This window comes from Amblyomma maculatum, chromosome 11, assembly GCF_055883805.1.
Source record: "Amblyomma maculatum isolate TAMU_Amacu chromosome 11, ASM5588380v1, whole genome shotgun sequence".
Taxonomy (NCBI): domain Eukaryota; kingdom Metazoa; phylum Arthropoda; class Arachnida; order Ixodida; family Ixodidae; genus Amblyomma; species Amblyomma maculatum.
This window is the reverse complement of record NC_139354.1, coordinates 43,175,710-43,198,969: the sequence shown is the minus strand read 5'-3', so window position 1 is coordinate 43,198,969 and position 23,260 is coordinate 43,175,710. Positions and strand designations below refer to the sequence as shown.

The window sequence follows — 23,260 nt, the reverse complement described above, 5'->3', positions numbered from 1 at the left end:
TTCTCTCTCGAACGTGCTATACAATTGTTGAACACACGCATTAGCAGCCGAGTTACAGCTGTGGAAATCAAGTCTTTGCGCTTCACTTTTCAAGGTCGAGGAATTTTGGAGTTAATTTCTTTTGCACCCCATGATGAGAGGGCCTTTATACTTCGCTTCTGTGCAGAACTGCGGAGCCCATGAGATGTCGATGTCTCGGCCCCACCTCGTCTAGTATTTTTCCAGCTTAATTTTTGGAAGAAAGCAGCACACGGCGTATAGCGGCATGATTGAATAGAAAATGTCAGTTTATGAGCGCGAAGACCACAAAAGTTGCGAGAAGCGTTATACTTAACGGGAAGAAAAAAAAAACATTTTATAGAATTTCCCCAGATGCCACGCATTAGGTTATACGGAACTTGCAGATTAAGTCCACGAAGTTGCTTTGCGCTGCCATTTAAATATCACGTACTCAACAGCCAAGCCTTGAGACTTCGCCTCACACCAGCAAAGGAATGTAGACAAACTTTACGCTGATTCGTTATTGCTGGCGTTTCAGATTTCAACTGATTACGCTCAATTTTCGTTTCTTAGTCGCCGGATGCCGATAAACAATGCCTCGCGATCTTTATCGTCATTGGTGCTGGCTTTGCTTCCTCATTGAAAACGCCTATACTTTAGAAATACATCACCTCCACAGATGATGTCATGGGTGTGCCTACTCCACACCGTGTGCTGTGGAGAAGCCTGAATGCCGATACAAATCTATTCAACGATTACGCCTTCAATTTAAATGCTAGCGCAAAACTACTTCACATGATTTACCATCAACCATCAGAGATTGGACTCCTTTAATTAAGTTGAATCCTAAGAGCTCTATAGCTGCCCTTGAAGCGGTGCACTCGCGTTTGCGGCGCAGCTAAAAACAAATGAACGAGGCGAGTGGTAAACAAATGCGACAAAACTCATACTACGTGTGCAAACACATGTACAAGGCTAGAAACTGAAACTCCTGTTTTTCATGTTGACTGCATGGTGTGAAACAAAAATACACAATAGACGTAAAGCGACTGGAAATTGCGCGTGGCTTCGACACAACGATCACCAACTGTAGTCTAAACGACACTTCGGGGATAGTGTGTATTCCTTCGCACCAAAACAATGGGCGCAAAGGTCCGCTGCGATAACAACTAAGAGGCGACATGCAGTCGCGCGTTAGTCCAATGAAAAATCATCGGGGACACTTCGGGAAACCAGATCTCTCTGTATTCGGCGCTTATTGACATGGAACACCAACCTCAACGCTTTCAAAGGACCGCTACTTCTGCCTAAAACACCATGTGTTGTGTTCAAGGCAAATTATGGAAGACACTTAACCCGCACCTTTAACGTATGCCGCGCTAACAGAGGCGACCACATTAAACTCCTCTTAAATGAACGTACCTGCACAGCCTATAGGTGCACCGTCTCATTGGGGATCCAAGAGCACTGCAAAATTGATTCGTATTCTACCTTCCCACCTCAGATGAGCAAACCGAGTTGGCAGCTCACCCAACGTTCTGATATAATGCTGTCTCATTAAGTAAAAAAACAAACAAACTTCGAATAATCATTGCCTGGCCATGACAGTTGCCAGCTACTACTTGCCAGTGCCATGTGTGTGATTTTCTGAGTAACAGGATCTTTAACGCTATAGTGCTAATATAGTTGTGCCGTCACAGCGAAGCCTTGGGCGCCAGCGGAGAGGAGAAAGGGATGTCAGCTTAGTCAGAAGGCTGTAAAAATAGGATTTTATTTGAAAAGTTTCGCCCTTCCAGGGCAGGCATGGATCTAATATTTTCCAGGGACGATCGCAATGGCTCTGGTTATGCGCTGGATTGGAACATTTTAACAGTTGAAGCCAGTTCAGCGACCCTTAGGCTTTCAGAAAAAACTTACAGCGCGTACACTGATTTTCATTATCTTGAAAATGTGATGCTGTCACCAAATCTAGTGTGCTCCATCCCCCAGACTTGGGAAGATAATCTTGACCGGCTCTTTTTCAGCCCCTGACGATGTCGAATTGTGGACGCTGGGGTACCAGGATCCAGAAAATGGCCCCTGCATGGTGTTTACCATTCAATCGCTTACTCCCTTGATTGAAACAGGTAAAGTGTGGGCTGTTACGGTGGCGATGAAGCAAGAAATACAGATGGAAGGCGATCTCATATAAAAAAGATTACAGATGATCAATGAGATTGATGCGACATATAGGCGAGAGTGTTACATTTCTACAGCATGCTCTATGATTGTGCTATAGCTTAAGCAAAGAAATAACAGATGTGTTAGTGCTAGTTACTGAACCATTTACAGTGTTGCCTAAATTTCCTTTTTACTTGACTCTGTCGATAAGGAATGTCCTGTAGCCATGGACATTTCTTTCAGGCGAAAGTTTCGAGTTCAATTGAATTATCGTATCCTTGTGATCGGAGAAGTGTGCACTTACACGTGATGCATGCTCGCGTGCAGAATCAACCCACCAGGACCCGTGCAGTCACGGTAACCCTAGGCCACGCAGGCATGGAATATGGCTTGCTTAGAGTGGGATTTTATATGTGGGCTCGTAGCCTGCTCTAAGACGTCACAACCCTTAAAGGCAGAGCCTAAGTGTCCCCTATAATGTTTTTGGTATAGATGTACCAACAGATACGTCAGAAATGGAGGGGAAGTTTTTCCTGAGTCTGGTCCCAAATTATTTTTCGCTCGCACGGTTAACCCCGGTTTAGCATGGTTTATCTGAACTTTCGATAAATATCTATGATTTCAACTTGAAGTTAGTGGGGGCCCTAATGGTCGTATACTAAAAACTTTGCTTCTCAAGAAAGCACTGCGCTTTTAGGTTCTGGAGTCATGGCGCACATAAGTTGTTGATGATAATTATGTTATGGGAGATACAACCGGGCATAGATATAAATCCCCACTTTATTCAAGCTGTGTGAATGTGCCTATAGGAGTAGCCGGTCTGACTCGCGGTTAGTAGGGAGCTGTAGGTGCTATTTTCGTATTAAAACAGCCACCGAGATTAGCAACCACTGCCAGTTCGACAACGAAGTGTGGTTTCATGATGTCATACAATCCGCCAACCAGTAAGTTCCCGGTCATGTTACTTGCGAAATATCAGACATATATATACTAAGTAGAAGAATGTAAGTTCTAACTGTCTGGCAACTACCACCGGACCCCTTACACCTGCCAGCGGCCAGGAACCGCACAGACAGAGACTGGTTATTGGTGAGCGAACGCCCCTAGTGTTGGCGCGCAAAAATATGGCTGACATGTCGGTAGCGAGGGAGGTGGATTGATATGCCACTCGCGGCACAAAAAAACAAATTAATTGACGAATGTGAGAGACCGCGTAGAATTGTGTTCTTATAAAAAAGTATTTCTTCTTTCAAGGAAGCACGTCATGGATGGCGTTTAGATAATGTTTTGTACGTTGGTGACAGTGGAATACCACACCCCCTAAGGGGCTGATGATAGGAGGGTGGCGATTTGATGGCCTCAAGTTTTGTTACCTCCCGCAGGTACAGGTCCAATTACGTATATAACTTAGAGGTCTCATAGTACAATATTGCCGCAGGAATATCTTGAGGATGATAATGCGTAATCAGCACAAAGAGGGTAGAACGTGGATTATACGTAATCAGCACAAAGAGTGTAGTACGTAGAGACTTAACGGTAAATTGAACATTTAGCGACATGTAATTAGTAAAACGAAATTAAGACATTTAATTAAGGTACCGACGATAGAGGTTCATGACCTCTTCAGGCATCGGAAACAATTATAAATAAACGTGAAATAGGTGTCAGTAAAGTTTTATAGTTTCATATGGCTTCCCCAATCTGCCTGGATGCTTGCCTCCGCTTACCCTGCAAAAGGTGTCAGGGTACGCTAAAGGCTTTGTTTAGCTTCGGGATGCTAAACTATAATAATAAATATAAGGAGATAAACTCTTTTTCAACGAGATGGATTAAGTAATAAGCATTATATTGAGGCTGTATTCATTGAAGGTCAGTACAGTTTTTTTTTTGGTAAAACTATATTTCGCGTTAGAAACGCCGAGGACTCAGTTGCTTGCAAAAGTGAATCCCTACAAGGGAACGAAATCGGTAATGACTCCGCACTTATTACGTTTCAGAAATTGGAACCTGCCAAATGTTTTTCCGCGGCAAGCCTGGAAGACACGATCCCTCAAGAGGGTGTCAAGAATTCTTCATGAAACGGTGCAATGCGACGGAGATCTTCAAGCCATATAGAGATGACTGCAAAGATGCCACAAGCCCTGCTGATTTCATCGGAAGCAATGGTTTAGCAGCCTGACCCATGCTAATTTGAAATAATGTTTGAGACGCTGATGACGAACTGAAGCTTGTCTGCGACGATAAAATACGGCGCTTTAATAATAATAATATCAATCAATCAAGCAATCAATCAATCAATTAACCAATCAATCAATCAATCAATCAATCAATCAATCAATCAATCAATCAATCAATCAATCAATCAATCAATCAATCAATCAATCAATCAATATTTATTTTATGTGCGCAGGAACAACCACGTGGTCTTCGTGCTGCAGCGCAAAAAAAATGACAATGCACACAAGTTTTACACACACAGATGGAACAAAAAAGAAGAAACAAATAACACTTGAAATTAAACTGAGAAAAAAAAACACGGAAAGAAAGAAATCAATGAGTAGCATGTCTTATATACACAGTGAGAGAATTGTTGAGCACATCACGAAAAAAAAAACGATATATAGAGAGAAACAAGCAACAACAAATAACTGACATTGATTATTGTAATATAGAAATATATATAAAATAAACAACCATTGAGGGCGCAACAAGTGCGTGGTACTTAAAACACAGGGTAGAAATACGGGGAAATACAACAAAGAAATAGAAATGAACGCGGGACAGTAGGATTCGAAAATGAAGCTTAAAGTTAAAATATAAATAAGAAACGGAAAAAAGCAGTTCAAGATGCAGACAGCATTGAACAGAAAAAAAAAAGCAAAAAGTGAAGTAAATACAATATTTTAGGCTAGAAAGTGGCAGTTATATGTGATAAAGTAGCATTTAGAATACAACGCTACGAACATCCAATATAAATGAACATAGCGAGTTTTGGAAGATGTCAAGGTGAGGACAAAAAGAGTTAAATAAACACTGCATTCTGTCCAGAGGGAAATGGGAATGAAGAGACGGAGAAACTTGAAATGGTCTGAATTCCCTCATGCTCTTTCGCGGAACGCGCAGTAGGATGTACTCTAAGAGCTGAGGGCACATAATGTGGCCATGAAGGAGCTTGTACAGAAAAATGATATCAACACTGACACGACGGCAGTGAAGAGAAGGAAGATTCAGTTGGGTGCTCCTGGTGGAGCGAGAGGAGGAAGTTGCGCAAGGAAAGCGATAAAGCGATATCGAAATATCCGTAAAATTTTTTTTTGTACTCTGTCAACCTTGTCCAAGTTCGATTGGCAAGTGCCATTCCAAACAACAGACGCGTACTCCAAGAGCGGCAAGCATATAGTTTTAAGAAAGAAAGTGGAGTACGGAACTCTCTCGCAAGTCTGCAAACGAATCCGAGTGTGCGCATGGCCCGCTCAGCAATGCGCTTAGTATGAGAGGAGAAGCTGAGGGTGCGGTCAAAAAGTAGACCAAGGTGATTAATTTCATCAACCCGGTCCAACAATAGAGAATTCACAGAATAATGGTAGAGAAAGCTGTGTGTTTTACGAGTAAATGAAACAACCCTAGTTTTAGAAGAATTGAGGGTAAGTCGATTCTTCACACACCAATCAGAAAAAGCAGATATGTCCGATTGCAACAACAACCTATCTTGAAAAGAATGTATTACCTTGAATATTTTTATATTATCAGCATAAAGAAGAGACGAGGAGTTCCTGATCGCCGAGGAAACATCATTAATAAAAGCGGAAAAGAGAAGCGGGCCTAATACTGAACCTTGAGGAACTCCTTTGGTTGCAGGGTAAACGAAGGAGGTCTGCCCATTGACACTGACAAAGCAGGAGCAATCAAGGAGATAGTTTCGTAGGAGGGCTACGAGTGAGACTTCAACGCCAGATAGTAGAAGCTTTTCAAGAAATAGTGAGTGAGTAACAACGTCCAAAGCTTTGCTCATATCACAGTACACAGTGTCAACCTGACCTCTCTGAAGGACTGCTGCAGAGGCATATGTCATAAACGTGACTAGGTTGGTAGAAATAGAGCGACCCGACATGAAGCCATGTTGATTCGGTACTATGATATGTTTGAGATGGAACGAAAATACGTTGTGCCAAGCTAATTCGAAAAGCTTAGAGCTTGCACATAGAAGAGAAATCGGACGATAATTGGAAACATCGGATTTGTTTCCCGACTTGAAGATAGGAAACACACGTACCATTTTCCACACGCGAGAAAAGGCAGCATTTTGTAAACAGTTATTAAATATTGCAGTCAATACTGGTACAAAAATACAACTGAAGGCTTTTATTATGGCGGCTGGAATGCCATCAGGTCCAGGAGACATAGATGGTCTCAGACGCCTAAGACTCACAGTTATCAACTCCTCGTCAAAGAGAGCGGCATAAGATGGTGCACCAGATGGGAGGAAAACGGAATCACAATGTGGATGTTTGTGAAAGCAGGAAAAATGTTGGGCAAAACTGTCGGCAACATCACGAATTTCTGACCCCTGAGAGTCAACTAAGCTGATACTCGAATCAGATTTAGTGAAACGCTTGCGAACGTACCGCCAGAACTTACTAGGATGATTTGAGGCACTCCTCTCTAAAGACTCAAAATAAGAGTCGTGGTCCGGCTTGTATAAACGTTTGCAAAGAGAACGCAAGCGGCGAAACTCTTCTACCTAATTGTCAAACCCAGGGCGTTTCGCTTTACGATGGGCCCGTTCCTTAAGTTTTAACGCCATTATCAGTTCCCGTGAAAATAAGGAAGGAAACTTCCTTAGGAGTATGCAGAGGTATGTACCGACGCATACCATCAAGGACTATTTCAGTGAAGCGACTGGCTTGTCCATCGGAATCATTAATGTCCTTTAAAAGGGACCAGTCGACGGAAGAGAAGAAATTGAAAAGACCGACATAATCACCACATGCATACGCGAAACGGGGCGAATTCCTCACCCGATCTGAATTAGTAGAAGGTGAGGCAGAGACAGCAGTAGTAACTAGAAGTGGAGGGTGAAATTTGTCACAGCGAGTCAGCAGTATGTTTGAACTCGAGACTCGAACACTGAAAATTCGATAGACAGATGTCAAGAATATTACCACAGCAGTTTTCAATGAAATTGTGTTGCTGCAAAGAGGTAAAGTCTATAAAATCAAGTAGAGTGTTACACTTACTAGCATTAATGATATGGCGCCTGCTAATGGCCCTTATTATGCTAATGGCCCTCCACTGTATTTGGCGCTCGAGAATGGCAGGATACCATTGCGATCCTGACGCACGGCCAGCACGGATCTATTTTCAGGAAGGCATGAATAGATATATTGAAATTCAGAAACTTGCTCCTGAAGCTCCCGAGTGGCTCGGAAGATTGGAGCCATTAGTGACCATAAGAGAATTTGAGCATGACGACGCCACAACCCATCTGGCTGATTGTTGTATTAATGAATGCTCATTGTGCCCTGTAAGTGGTTTTGTGTATTGTGCCGAAGTCAGGCAATAAAGAAAAAAAAAATATGGCGCCGGAAGATGAGCCTCCCAGTTGGAAGGCGTCCCACAAGTTACTGGGGATGAACAAAGGGCGATTCCTAGTAGCTCCAGGACGAATGAAGCGCGCTGGGCTAAAGCCAAAAGGATGCTCAGTTGTGGATGTGTCGGGAAGCGACCGCAAAGTCCGATGTTGCAAGGAGATATATCACATAGCAACATGGAATGTAAGATATATGGCGCAAGGTAAACTGGATGTCATCAAGCGAGAAATGAACAGATTGAACATTGATATCTTGGGTATAAGCGAGCTCAAGTGGACCGGAATAGGAGAATTTAATTCCGGCGACCATTATGTCTTTTATTGTGGGCACGAATCCAGGAGAAGGAATGGGGTCGCTCTCATAGTAAACAGAAGAATGGGCAAAGCAGTGCTAGGGTACAACCCCAAGAACGACCGAATGATTTCACTTCGGATCCAAGGTCATCCTTTCAACATAAGTTATCCAAGTCTATGCACCAACCACTACTGTTGAAGAAGCTGATGTTAAGAGATTTTATGCTGACCTGCAATGCCTTTTAGACCGCACTCCATCATGAGACGTACTTTTTCTCATAGGAGAATGGAATGCTAAGGTGGGGAGTAAAGAAATATCCGGAGTTACAGGCAAGGTCGGTCTTGGTGAGCCAAATGAAGCTGGGCAGAAGCTAGTAGAGTTTTGTCAATAAAACAACCTGACCATAGCGAATAATAATTTTCAACACCACAAGAGCCGCCTGTACACATGGACTTCACCAGACTGTCTGTACAGGAATCAGATTGATTATATTCTTTGCCGGCAGAGACGGAGAAGCGCTATACAAGCAGTAAAAACAAGGCCTGGGGCCGATTGTGGCACCTATCATCAGCTTCTTGTTGCCAAATTTAGGCTTCGATTGAGGAAAAAGCAGAAAACTAGAAGGTCTTTTACGTATGATCTGGATCAAATTCCACCAGAATATGCTGTGGAAGTGAGGAATCGATTTCAAGAATTAGATCTAGAAGACAAAGAACCCGAAGAGATGTGGACTGATGTTCGTGATATAATACAAGAAGTTGCTACTAAGGTAGTTCCAAAGCAAAAGAAATGCAAAAAAGCAAACTGGTTATCTGAAGAGGCTTTGCAAATAGCTGAGGAAAGGAGGATGGCAAAAGTTATGGGGGAAAGAGAAAGATACAAGGTTCTCAATGCGGATTTTCAGAAAATAGCAAGGAGAGATAAGAATGCCTTCCTGAACATACAGTGCCAAGCAGCTGAGGACAACAGCCAATTAAGGAACACAAGAGCTCTGTATAAGACAATCGAAGATATCAAAGGAAGCTTCTGTGCCAAGCTGAGCGTGATAAAGGACAAAAGAGGCAGGGACCTCACTGATGCCTCAGAGATAAATAAGAGGTGGTAGGAATACACAGAACTGTACAAGAAGGACCCGGCTGTGCAAACCCAACATAAGACGGTTGTGATTACTGATCTCGAGCCGGGCATCCTGAAGAGTGAAGTTGAATGGGCTTTAGCCAGCCTTGCTAAGAACAAAGCTAGCGGAATTGATGGCATTCCAGCTGAGTTGCTTCAAAACCTCAGCCAGGACGCTGTTAACGTTTTGTATACATTATGTCAGCAATTGTGGACAACCCTGCAGTGGCAACAGGATTGGAGGAGGTCAGTTTACATCCTCATTCCAAAGAAAGGCAGTGCCAAAGATTGTTCCTACTACCACACGATCACGCTTGTTTCGCATGCTAGCAAGGTGATGTTGAAAATCCTCCAAGGTAGGCTGCAGCAGTATGTCGATGGGGAGCTTCCGGACCTGCAAGCTGGGTTTCGCAAGGGCAGAGGAACTGGAGACCAGATTGCCAACCTTCGCTGGATCATGGAAAAAGCAAGAGAGTTCCAGAAACCCATCTACTTCTGCTTTATTGATTATGCGAAAGCGTTTGACTGCGTAAATTACAGTAGATTGTGGCAAGCTCTCCAAGAGATGGGAGTTGCAATTAACCACATCTGTCTCCTCAGGAACCTGTATGAAGAGTAAGAGGCCACAGTCAGAACTGGGCATGGTCTTACTGATTGGTTTCCGATTGAGAAATGAGTGCGACAAGGCTGCATACTGTCGTCCTGCGTATTTAACCTATATGCTGAGTGCATCATCAGGAAGGCCGGTCTGGAAGAGTCTTCAGCTGGAGTGAAGATTGCTGGAAAACGTATCAACAACCTTAGATATGCGGATGATACCACTTTAAGGGAGAAAGTGAAGTAGAACTCAAGAGACTTCCGATGCGCGTACAAGACGAGAGCGAGAAGTTAGGGCTTAAACTGAACATTGAAAGAACAAAGATCATGGCGTCTTGCCCTATTAAGTCCTGAAGCACATGGGCAAGAAGTGGAAGCTGTGACATATTTTCTGTTGGGCTCCAAGATTACACCAGAAGGAGACTGCAGCCATGAAATTAGGAGACACCTGCTTCTGGGAAAGAGAGCCATGGCTAGCCTTGACCGCCTAGTAAAGAGCAGAGATATTAGTCTGCCAATAAAGATCCGTATAACTCGTGCTATGGTCTTTCCAGTTGTGATGTATGGATGCGACAGTTGCACTGTGAAGAAGGCTGACCGCCGAAGAATTGACGCGTTTGAAGTGTGGTGCTGGCGGAGACTCTTGAGAGTTCCTTGGACTGCCAGAAGATCAAATCAGTCGATATTGTTGACCATTAACCCTGACTGCTCATTGAAGGGTCAAATTCTAAAGTTAAAGCTCAGCTACTTTGGTCATCTGATGAGAAGAGAGGAGTCGCTGGAGAAAGATTTCATGTTGGGAAAGGTTGAGGGTCACCGGAGAAGGGGTAGGCAGCGAACGTGATGGTTTGGTGGCATCCTCGAGGCGCTGCAGATGAAGGTATGTGATGCTAGGAAGATAGTGAGAGACCGGAAAGCGTGGCGTTATATGGTCCATAGGGTCACGAAGAGTCGGACACGACTGAATGACTCAACTGAACTGAATATGCAATGATTGTTGTATAAAGAAGTAAATGAGTCCCAGTTTATACCCGGAGTATTAAAATCGCCTAAAATAAAAGTGTGTGTTTGCTATGACGAGTTATAACATCTGCAGTTGAGAGCAGAACATCATCATAGGCTGGAGGAGGAAGATTCGGAGGAATGCAGAAAGCTGCAAGTAAACGTTTTTCACGTCGATTTAAAGTGAGCTCAGGCCACACACATTCTTCAACAGTTTCCAGATTGGAACGTCGAACACACTGCACAGAACCGTCAATAGCAATGAGCAGTCCACCTCCTCTTTGTTTGGGTCCTGTTTCAGGGCGGTCGCTACGAAAAACAGTAATTGTTAGGAAATAAATCACTGGAAGGGATATCGCTTGACAGCCATGTTTCAGTAACTACAACAGCGATATAACAACAGGGCAGAACGCTAGAAAAAAATTCAGATCCCCTAGTCCGAAGACCTCGGGCGTTTTGATAATAGATGTCTAAATCAGGGGCAACTGCAATTTAGCGTCAGTTCTGAGGGATGAAGCATATCGTCGTGAAGCTTCCCACGAACGTCCTTGTAAATGCAACCCATCGCCCACATCGAAGGCTCAACAAGCTTACTTTACGATTCTTCGTCAACTGTAATATGGAAGGACGAGTAGGGGTCGTACCTTGTTTTCAGCTGCCGGCAGGAAACGGGGGTAACATCGATTGACTTTAGATGGTTAGTAAGATCTACCGATGTTGTTTCGGGACTGAGTTTAGAGACGAAAATATTATTTGGACGCTTTTTTTGGTGAGCAACGTTAAGGACGGATGAGCTCGATGCGCCAGTGATGGCTGGACTTCGGTGCTTTTTCATTGCACTAGGAGGGTTAACCGCACGGGGAGGAGCAGAGGCAGAAGATGGACCGGCAACATCGCCGGGAGTCATCCCTCGATGAAGAGCGGCGGAGTAGTCCACAGACGGCTGCTCAACACGGATAGGATTTCCCACGGACTCGGATTCGGCGAGAGGACTCTCACATTGTGAAGCAGCGCGCCGCACAAGTTCCTGGCGTAGGCCGCGATCGTCGGCACGTAGAGAGGATGTGACCTCGGCTTGCTGTGCGAAGGCCCGCGAGTTCTCCACACGAAGACGCTCATTCTCCTCCCGCAGCTGGGCAACCTCACCGCTTAGAAAAGAGATCCCCTCAAGCGCCTCGAGGAGGAGAGCCCGTAGCGAGGCAAACTCACCGCCATGTTCTCCGGTCGGGGTTGATGGGGGTAAACAGGTCGGGTGGTTGGACAGTATCGGGGCGACGGAAGAAAGGAGCGTAGCTCCCGGCGCACTACCGTCGCTAAGCCTAGCACTTTCAGACAAAGGCGCACACAAATTGCACACGAACGGTTGTTGTTGTTGTTGTTGTGGCTGTATAGGAAGAAGGAAAAGAAAATGCACGGGCCTGCTACAGGCTCTGTAGCTGAGCCACCTCCGCTGCCTCATGCAGACAGAAGAGAAAATAGAGAAGAAAGAAAAGGAAGAGGGAGAGAAAGACTCGCGCCGCAAGAACAGCTGTCATCCACCACCGAAGAGGTGGCGGGTGCAATGACGGCCTACAACAGGTAAAAATTCGAACAGGCTAGCCCACACCGCAAGCGGCAGTGACCTACCTGTCCCAGCCCCATCAGGGGAGTTTTTTTGTGCAGGAAATGTGCAGTATATGTCACACTTGCTCTGTGGACACCCGAACCACGCCGTAAAGGAAGAAAAGGGGGTGGACTGAAAGTGGAAAGAGAGAAAGGGGAGTCGGTAAGGGAGAGCTATGTAGTAATTTCGACCACCTAGGGATCTCAACGCGCACAGACATCGCACTTTAAAGATACCTAGGTGGAAAGACGGAGAAACGTTATTGTCCAGGGGACACAGGGGAGTAGAGTACAGACGGCGGCGGCCGCTTTTCGATGGAGGAGAAAAGCAAGGCACCCGTGTGCTTCCCGATGTCAGTCCACGTTAAAGAACCTCAAGTGGTCGAAATTTCCGGAGTCTTCCATTACGGCATCTCTCATAGCCTGAGTCGCTTTGGGACGTAAACCATACAATCCAAACCGAGCGACTTATGCCACCCCAATCTATCACAACAGGCGCCAGTCGACAACAGAAACTGAAATCAAAACTACAGGAAAGTTTAAAAACTCTTTCGCTAGCATAGGGGAATCGCATGTCATTACTAGCTTTAAGGCCGTCAATGAGGTAGTGTTTATTGTGATGTTTATGGAGAGGCTTTACCATTTATATTTGTTTGTAAAATGCGTGACTGAATCATTTAGTAAAACAATGACATACACCATACATCCACGTGTAAAAATTATTTCATTCCGTAGTAAATTGTGACAAATCATCAGGCAGCGTTCCTTGTATTTGATATTATTGGTCTTTACGAATGCCTGGTTTTAAAATAGAGCACGAAATTTTGTTAGAAGTAAGAACAACAACTGAAAGAATATCAAAAGGGGTCTTCGTATTTATATCATGCAGTTGGATCAGGTTCTCACACAAAAAAACTTAAACCACGCAAAACCATGCAGAACACAGGTATCACTGGTCTATTTCGGTTTGGTCATGTTAAAACTACTGCTATTGCTTAATGTCCTAATCAACTCATGTTGAACTTGCCAACGTTTGAATCGTTAGTGTCATACAAAGTAAGCACACCTAAGCAGACACGTGGATTTCATTACACGGATTTCTTGACTGTTTCAGTAGTATTCGATATCAGTGTGAGACGTTGAAACGTAGCTCGTCTGAAGTGAATGAACTGTGAGGAACTAGGACTGCGATTACCGAAGGGAATTTGGAAGGCAGTTTTTCTTAAAATTCCTTTATGTTACTGCTGGCTCAACCTGATGTACCCTCATGTGATTTACTCCCTTAATGATATATAAGCTTTCAATTGTTGCTACACCTTCCAGTGTATAACAGACAGCGTCCAATACGAGAAGCCCTGAAGAAAATTTATTGTGCAAATAAACTATGCTTTCCCTGAATATAGCAGTGTTTCTAGGAGATATTTTTGTCTCTTATTGTAATGAAGCTTCCACGGAAATTATTTCCTTCGCTTTGGGCCAGACATGGCTTTAATTGAATTATTGTAACAAAATTCCCTTTAATTTGATTCAAGTTTCTAGTAATTTTAAGGTAACGAATTACTTTTATGCGGTCGTAATTTAGTGTCGTTATAGTTATGCCAGTATTTTACAAGAAAAGCCATTAATTTCGTTCAAAAATATTTGAGCTAAAAGCGCCTGTGTTCATTGTAAAGGTGAAACAACGTCCGCCCGGCAGGGCATTCGAAAGCAGGAACGAAGTGCGGCAAGCCTGGGCTAGCGTAAAGGGCTAGCGTAAAGAGCTGACGTTGCTTCCATGGGACGACTAAGGCTCAGAACGTGGCAGGGAAGTCCAAAACGTGCGACGGAGCTAACGTCACGTGGAAACCGAGAATTGCGGCGAAAGCCTTGTATGCCTCCTGGGAAACAGAAGATGTCACTGCAAGTAGTGGTACCGATAGTCTCGTGGCAGGATCTGACGTCATCAGCCAAATGTTAACTGTTTTAATTAGTATAAAGTGGATGATGCTGTAGTGCTATGTCATAACGAGAGCTAATAATAGCGGACATCCCATCATGCCTCACTGCTTGTTCAACATACGTCATGACTCGTCCACGTGCAGTTGCCATGTAACTGTGACGAAAGCGGCAGTCGAGCCACCGAGGCGGCGAGTGAAAAAACAGCATGCACAACATATGCACCTGTGACGGGGCTCATTTCAATCAGAACAGACACTGTTCATTCAAAGTAAATCTGAAAGATAATATTGGCTAGCATTCAAATTTGCCGCTCCATCGTTCTGTCAGGATGGCCGAGCGGTCTAAGGCGCTGCGTTCAGGTCGCAGTCCGGTCTTCCGGGCGTGGGTTCGAATCCCACTTCTGACACACTTTTTTTTTCTTGCTTTTTGATCATTTTATTTCTTTGCAGCTACAACACAAGGAAACGCACGGTATATTTTTTTTATGCACAGCGGAGCAATAGAACCTCTAAAATATTTGACAGTCAATTGACCGTCACTACATTTCATACAGTTTTCCATATGCATATACCGTGGAGTTGCTGCGATTGACTAATAAGTGCGCGGACAGAGGGTTCTTTATTTTCCTCAGTTGTTGCTTCATACTACGCTAACACATTTAGGGTAGCGCCTCATGTTAAAGAGCCGGAACTGCCATACATTTCGGCCGCATTGCTGCATTGCCGCCGCTCTGCCAGCAGGGAAATGCTGTTTATAGCTCGGCTTCATAGTTCAAACACAGAAAATGTACCGCTTTTGGAAAGAGGAGTTCATTCAGTGACGGGGTTCTAACTATTGTAGAAAGAAAGATAAGCGGAGAGCTGTCCACAAAATAGTTCTTCCAAAGCAACATTTGAAATGAAAGAGTTGTATGCTTCGGTGCTTACATGGTTGCTGTTTCATTAGATAACTTTTCTTTAAGACACTGAAAATACATGTACCCAAAAACTTAAACAGTAGCCCGCGTTCAGGGCTAAAGAAATTTAGTGAAAACAAAGGGAGCATTATCTCGAGCTCGAGCAAGTTGCCTCAAAGTGGGCGTATTTGCACAAAACAAATATCAGTCTAATAATTTGAATTTCCTTCATTGCTTTAATGTCTCGGCAACGTACTAAGTGGGCACCACATTCTCCTGCGCGAGGGTGCGAAATCATTTGCTTTAAGCTCGCCTCACCACTTATTTCGCTTTAGAAGGAAAGAAGGGTTTAAAACTTTAAAAGGATACAAGTGTTATACACTTTGCTCTTGAGCGACACCGGTTAGCTGATAGTCATAACGTTTGAGCACCTTTAAAATGCGCTCCATCCCATTCTTATCCTCCCAGTTATCTCCCTTTCGTGGCCCGGATCTGCGGTCATTACCTGTCTTAAGTAGATATATTCGCCTACCATTTCCAACGCTTCGCTAGCTACTTTAAACTGCTGTTCCTTTTCTAGACTGTTGAACATCACCTTAGTGTTCTGCATATTAATTTTGGTGAATTTTGCTGAATGGTGTCCACCTATGGTGTAAGTCCAAAAGGTACCTGGTGATGTTAGCATCTGCGTGGAGTTCACGGAACTCAGCCGCCATGTCCTGAGATAGTGATATTCGATTCCGTCTGTCGAGCATACGCTCGGGCTGCTTCACGGGACCAAGATGTTTTCGAAGCTGGATGCTAATTTAGGGTTCTGGTTGATACAACTCAGTGAAGACGGCAAGAAGCTTACTGCCTGAATCACGCCATTCGCGAGGTTTTCCTTCAAAAGTCTTCCATTTCGCATCGCGGCAGCTCCCGAGCACTTTCACAGACAGATTTCAGATATTCTGTTTCAACCCAGTTGTATGCCATATGATATGGATGACACCTTATTTTGGGCTCAGACGGAACAGAACAAGATACTTCGCACCGTCCTTCAACGACTAAATGAGGCAAGTGTCACGTTAAACATGAAAAAGTGCCTGCTTCTCCTCCAGTAGCTCATATTACAAATGTTGAAGCCATCATAAAAATGAACAGCCCCACTAATAAAAGGAACTTGCAAAGTATACCTGGGAATAGCTAAATATCTTTCACGCTTTGTACCGAACCTTGCGGCATTCTCCAGCAGCTTATCTTTTTTCTTTCAAGAAAAACAGGAATTGGTTTGGGATATTCCCGAACGGAAGCAGTTCCTTTCATCTCACACAGTCCTGGGGTCTTACGATCCGGGACAATATTCAGTGCCTTATTTCTTTGGACTAGGGGCAGTGATTCGACAGAAACAGATAAGTTTCGGCTGTTCCTGTGAGCAGGAAAGCTAACCGGCTCAGGCTCAGCTTCCGGCCACAACACGTAGCCAAGAGCCGACCCGTTATTAGGATGTAATCACTGAACGCTCCCAACATTGCGTAAAGTTTTTCACCACTACCACCTACTCAGGTGTATTTTTGTCTATGAAAAGTAGTATGCCCTCTAGGTGTTTGCAATTCTGCAGTGCAAATGCAGGTAGCAACGGAATGCTGCAAGTTGAAGAGATCTTTCTGATATCGATCTTAAATTGAGCATTAAACTTTTATTGTTTTATAAATTGGTCTCTAGAGTACTGTAGGTCGTTCCGAGGAAGCTCTCGAAATCTGACACCAAGAGACACCTCTCATGGCTAAAATTAGCGTTTAATGGGCAATGCAAGGAGTCAACGAATCGTACGTGTTGCTAAGATGTAACAGCCTATACGTATCATGTAACAGTGAAGAAGGTTCAGAAAAAATAAGTCTCTCAGGTCATTCATTTTCGCCTACAAAAAATGAGCAGTAAAATTAGGAAATATGAAAACATACAACAAAGTTGAGAGCAAAGAAAAATTAACATTGCCAAAAATTTAGAGCTTAATTAAATTTCACTGAAGCATGATGCTTTTTGCGAAGCGGAACGATGGGGGGGGGGGGGGGGTTATAGTGAAGGTGGTCTTTAGATATGTCCGTGGCCGTCAAGGTTTCGGATCAACACAGGCCCATGCTACTACTCATGTTGGGTCTTCGCTGGCCTTTACTCTACTCCGCCTATAAAATGACTAATCAGACATGAGCAGATAGGCATGCCCAGCATTCCCATATTAAGTGAGCTAAGGAGGCGGCTTCGCTGTAGAAGCGACATCTAGGGATAATTTCGGAGTTAAAAAATCTGGAAATTAGGTGTGTTAGGGAAGGTGCCAGTTTGAAGTCTTCTCCGCACCCCCTCTTCCACCTAAGAGCTTCAAGTGACTCCTTTTACTTCGACGGAAAGTGTCGCCCAGCGAACAAATAATCGCATTGCCAGTAAACGTTATGTATGTACTTTTGTGTATGTGACGGGAACCTCGGTGTCACTTTTCAGTTGAGAACATGGCCAAACTGGCACCAGTCGACGGCTTTTCCATACACTGCCCGTTTCAGACGAAGAAGCTTGTATGCAAACCCGCTCATGTATGCACGTGAATTCGTGCGTGGCGTGCGTGCCTCCCTCATGTGTATGGCGGAGAAGCCACAAAACACTAACTCACGGGAGTCAGACACCTCGAGGACGAATTTGTGAATGGTGTGACCCTTTCGTGCCATGAACATTTCGCCGTATTTGGCAAATCTTAACAAAGAAAGCTGTCGCTCCTCATGCTCACATGAAACATTTATCGTGCAAGGTATTCATAAAAGGGGCCAGACTTTTATGAACATGAAAACGATGCCCTGCCGCACAGCTGGTACATTAGTAGGCGGGAAATTCTATAGCAATCTGCGTGGTATCACGCCGTAACTTCCGGCGGGCGCCTTGAGCAGTGCGATAAGAACGAGGGAAACGAACAGGACGCATCACCTGGATCACACTACCTAGAACGGAAGCACGCAATTCTGTCATCGCTTTCATTGTCCCTTTTTCGAGTGTACAAGTCAGCGAAGAGCGAATAGCATTTCATTTTATGATATGGCACACAACACTTATAAACTTGTACAGATGTCCCCTATTAGCCGGATATAACTGAAGAATGAAACGGCTGGTGCTTTTCAGAGAAGGCCTAGAATCTACGGTTGCGAAGTAGGGACACCACTTTGCCAACAATTGTTTCGCTTTAATGTAGTAGGCCGACAGCACCGGTTAAAGGACCTCTAATTGAGGAGCATTTGCGAATAACCGTTTTGCACTCAGGAGCTGCGCCCAATATGAAAATTGATTGGCTCCACTGTTCGGAATTTCGCCCTTGAAGATTATGTGTCGCTTTTTTCTTCAGTAACATAAGCCTCAGGTTACACAGCCACTCGTCTAAGCCAGGCTTCTTTTCCCTTTGAGCTGTCGGCGATGGCAACACCTGTAGACGGCCAACTCGAGAAGAAGGACCCCAAATGCGATGGCCAGCAAGCCCAGCAGAATCAGGAAGGCGGCTTGAAGGTCTTCGAGGTGCAGAACTTCGTACTGGCCGGCCGCCGAGCGTCCGCCGCTTCCTCCAACCTGGTCGAGAAAGCAGGTGGCCGGCTTGCGGAATATTTCATGCGGAAGCATGAAGGGGACTGCCGCTTCCTGCAGCCAGCGGATCCTGCCAGAAAAAAAGCACACACACACGAAAAACGTTTACGGCTGGGTTTCAATGGAGGCGAAACGAAGTGGCGTCCGTGTGCTGTGCGATGTCAGCGCACGTTAAAGATCCCCAAGTGGTTGAAATTACTCCGTAGCCCTCCACTACGGCTCCCCTTTCTCTCTATCCACTTTCACTCCCACCTTTCTCCCTTTCCTTATGGCGCAGTTCAAGTGTCCACAGAGCAAGTGTGACATATACTGCGCCTTTCTCATCCTGTGAACCAATTATTATCAAATTATAACGTGAAATGCGAACATGGGGTCGATTTTGCTATTTTGTGAACACGCAACGCATTTTAGCAGGTGTGATTTCACGTAAACGTGTATCTTATCATTAATTAGAAGCCGTAAGTGCACGTTCAAGAACCCCAATTCGTCAAAATGTCCGGAGTCCTTCACTACGCTATCTCTCATAGACTCAGTCGCTTTGAGATGCTAAACGCTACAAACCAAACCAAACCAAACCAAACCAAACCAAACCAAACCATTTCGCCAAATTCGTTTTTGAACCCTCACGCTCCACCAATATTATCAGTATTTTGTCAGTAACATTTAGCAAAATTGCACCTTAAGATTTTATTTCACGTGCGAGTATTTTGTTAATATTTTTCTGATTGGACCACTTGTACTCCCTTATCTTGTTCTATTTCATAAGTTCATCAAAGTTTGGCATATATTTGCTATCGAAATTTTGACGTCCGATTACTACCATCATTTATTGCTTTATATTTATCCATGTGTTGAAGACAACAATGTTTTAGAAAAGGTGCAATAATTAACTGTTTTTCTTAGCATGTACAGTCAGGAACAAAAGTTTCCGGGACGCGGATTTGCGGAAAAACATTTATTTCTTTGTTGCTTCGCTAGTCTTTCATCTAATATTTTTTCTCTGACTGGGGCGTGCGTCTCCCCTCATGATTCGGCACATCTAATTTTTAATATTTGTCCGACTACACAGAAATAAACAATTTCTGCACGAACTCGCGTCCAGCAAACTTCTGTCCTTAACTGTACGCCTTAACCGCACCGTTATGATAGGACTGATAGAACGAACAGACTGATTCATGATGGGAGTTGGTAGCGATCGCATTCGAATTAATTTCCACCACCTAGGATTTGCTAACATATATTCGCATCTCCCACATGTCTTGCGCTTTGCTTGGGAAGCCGACTGGCCGATTTGGACCCTGGGTGCGTTTGTAGCTTTTCTCCATGTTTTTCCAAACATGTTTTGTCTTTAAATTGCGTTTTACGAGCGTAAACTCTTACTAGTTTTTTTTTTTTTCGCACATTCCGCATCGGTCCGTCTGTCCGATACATTACGTAATCAAATTGCGGCATCATTTTTCCAAGTGGTACCGTTGTCACTGGGGTAGCCATGTTGTGGCGTCATCAAGTTACGAGAGTAGCCACCATAGGTGGCGCTGGTGAACACTCGCAAGGTTCATTTATAGGCAACATTAATACCCAGGAAAGTAGAAGATCGGACAGCCGTCGATGTAGCTCAATTGGTAAGGGCACGGGACGCGATATTCGGAGGTCGTGGGTTCGGTTCCCACGATCGGCGCGTTGTGTTCCTTCCACTACATATTTAATTATCTTGCATTCTGAACTGATTACATTGATAATTCAGATAATTAAAAAGTAAAAATGATATAAAAAGATACACCCTATGCTTTTCTTGGCCTCGCCGACGGCTGGTTTCTTTCCTTCATGCATCAAAACGAGCTCATCCCCCCCCCCCCCCCCCGTCTTACTTTCAGTCTTCTGGTTAATAATAGCTCCTAGTGTGTAACATTGCCGAGCGATGCCTGATGGTGCTCAGCATATAGTGAACTAGAATATTCTAGTTCACCATAGCTCAGCAAATACACTCTCGATCAGCGAAGTCTCTGATGTTAGCTTGGTTACAAAACGTTTCTGCGTAATTTTGTTATAGAACCTTTCCGCTTCTTATAGCTCATTGCCTGCTTGATTGGCACTCACCCATCCTTGACCGCTCACTTCTGGCGGGGATAACTGCGGCTTTGCATCTATCTACGTCAATTGCTTTCAGTTCATTTCTTATTTTCTTTCCATTTTTAGCTAATAATAATTATCAGAGTTTCGCACGGTAAACGAATTCTGGCTTTCTTTGCAGCGTTGCGTTGCATTGCTGCGGAGGCCTATATACATCTGCCATTTTACGCGACGGCTCCCAGATGGCGTCACAAGTAGGGTTAAACTATCAGGGGGCTTTAGGTCAAACTAGAGTTACTGTGTATGCTATCACAGGTAGCTTAGGTAGCATATACAGTAACTCTAGGTTAAACTAGGGTGCCTCGATGCACGTGCCTCTCTCTGCCGCTGCGTGGAGGATGAAGACATCCTTTGAAAGGTCGTTGCCGCCTCCGCGAGAGTGCGCGCAATTGTTGCGCCCACTCCGCGTTTCCCTTTCGCAAGTTGCACGTGCAGCGTAGTGTTTCCGTCGATACGAACCGTGGTTTCGCATGACTGTGTTCACAAGTGCATGCATCCCTCTCTTTATGGCTGAACAATGCTTGCATTTCGTAGAGATCCAAAGAGAAGGCCTCTGTGGGCTATAAATGTAAAACGACAGACCAAGAGCGCACGTCTATGCAGTGTGGATACAATACTGCTCATTTCGTTTCCTTGCTTTTACCCCATAGTTACGTACACAGCTTTAAATTATTACCAAATGTATGTCTTAAAAATCCCGTTAGCAATTTTGCAGGCATTTATTTAGATCTCACGCACGATATTTGGTAGGATTGTTTATGCCAGCATACATAGCGAAATAATGTACTAAATTTAAAATGCTTAGCCATTGTACACTGTAGGACGTCCCGCTGAGGGCATGAATCGCATATTTGGTGTGAAGGGAATAAGTTGCAGAGAATAAGGCACCTTGTTCTTAACAGAACACTGAAAATACAAGCATGAGCTGCAGTTAAGAAGGAACCTTTATGCTCTGTCCCTCTGCTGCTCGTAATATGTGCCTATAGCTGCAAATGCCTCTGTTACTGATCAAAGATATCTTTTGTATGCAACTTTGAGCCGAACTCCCGAAAAAAGTAAGGAAATGTGCCAAGTTGGCAAATTACTCCAGTGTAATTCAAAGATAACAATTAAATGTTTTGCTGTTGGTGCAGTGAAGAGACTATTGTAATTAAAGCGGACTATTATAAGGCATAAGACTGTGAATAATGTTTAGGACATTTACTACAATGTTTATGAATTAGTCAAAGAAATCAATGTGGATTAAAATTATTCAACGAAATAAACATTGATTTATATTGGTGCAGAAAAATTAGACCGCCCTAAAATAACGTAGAGAAATTAACTCTTACCGAAAATAACTAATCAAAATAAAGTTCCTCAAAGAAACGGTCACTCAAATCATCTACGAAAATTAGTTGTAAAGTCTTTAATGCCGTAATCCTTCGTTTTTTAAAAATTATTTCGTCTAACCCTTGCATTATTTCTCTTGTTTCTGCTTTCTTTTCTTGTTATTTTAATGTTTTCCTGTTCTTGTTCGCATTGTATATTGAGTTTGCTCCCCCCTTATGTAACGCCCTCGGACCTTTAAGAGAAAAATAAATGAAATGAAATTAAGCGCAGTCGGAATGCTTATACTTTCGCAATTCCTCCGAATAAATTGCCATTAAAAATTTATTTTGCTCATACTGCCTTTTCACCGGTTTCGTACGCAAGGACGATACACTGTCGACCTGCTGGGTTAGTTTGTGTTTTCAACGTATTTCGATACCAATTTCTTATTATATTCGCCTCTAAAAGCCACGAAACGGAACATCATAAAATGTAAACCCTTCAAAATCGCTCAAGTGCGCCATGACCTTGTGTAAATTAAATGAAATGTCAGAGTGCCCAATTTATTTCTTTCTGCATTGATTACTCGACTCTTAATACTACTGTTTATTTCACGTACAAGTCCATTTTGAGGACAGCTGCTTATAAACAAACAACAGTAGCGCGGATGAACGAAAGCGGCTTAAATTTCGAAATGTTATGCCAACGAATTTTTCATGTGGACGTAAGTTGCTGCATGTTTTTCAATAGTGATGACTTTTGCAGTGAATTTCACTGACGTCGATTTCTTAGAATGCTGGCGCTTGTAAACAGTGTGAAGTGCACATACTTCTTAATCCAAAAATTTTTTACACAACTTCACGCAGCTACAAGCTTTCAGTGCTCTTGACTGGCCCCAGTAAGATATAAATATGCCTTTTATATTTATTCTGTACACTTGTTTCACCGTCAATAATCACCGAAAGAAAGAAGCGTCTGTTCTGCCATCTGCGCCGAACGTACTTGTGCCGTATGGAGAACCAGACGT

At 43.8% G+C, this 23,260-nt stretch overlaps 1 protein-coding gene and 1 non-coding gene across 6 annotated transcripts in view; one reads left to right on the top strand and one right to left on the bottom strand.

Moving 5' to 3' along the window:
• The first annotated feature begins 14,622 nt into the window (after positions 1–14,622).
• On the top strand, positions 14,623–14,706 carry TRNAL-CAG (transfer RNA leucine (anticodon CAG)). The gene has a single exon. It is a non-coding gene; the product is annotated as a tRNA-Leu (tRNA).
• A 2,643-nt stretch (positions 14,707–17,349) lies between these two features.
• LOC146173652 (glutamate receptor U1-like) overlaps positions 17,350–23,260 on the bottom strand; it is a 138,322-nt gene continuing 132,411 nt past the window's right edge. For 2 of the 5 annotated variants that reach the window (XM_084584833.1, XM_084584835.1), the window contains exon 9: positions 17,350–18,862. In XM_084584833.1, the coding sequence (XP_084440959.1) occupies positions 18,592–18,862 (271 nt within the window). In that variant the 3' untranslated portion in view covers positions 17,350–18,591. The remainder of the gene's footprint in view (positions 18,863–23,260) is intronic. The other 3 variants (XM_084584831.1, XM_084584832.1, XM_084584834.1) reach the window with 2 other exon arrangements.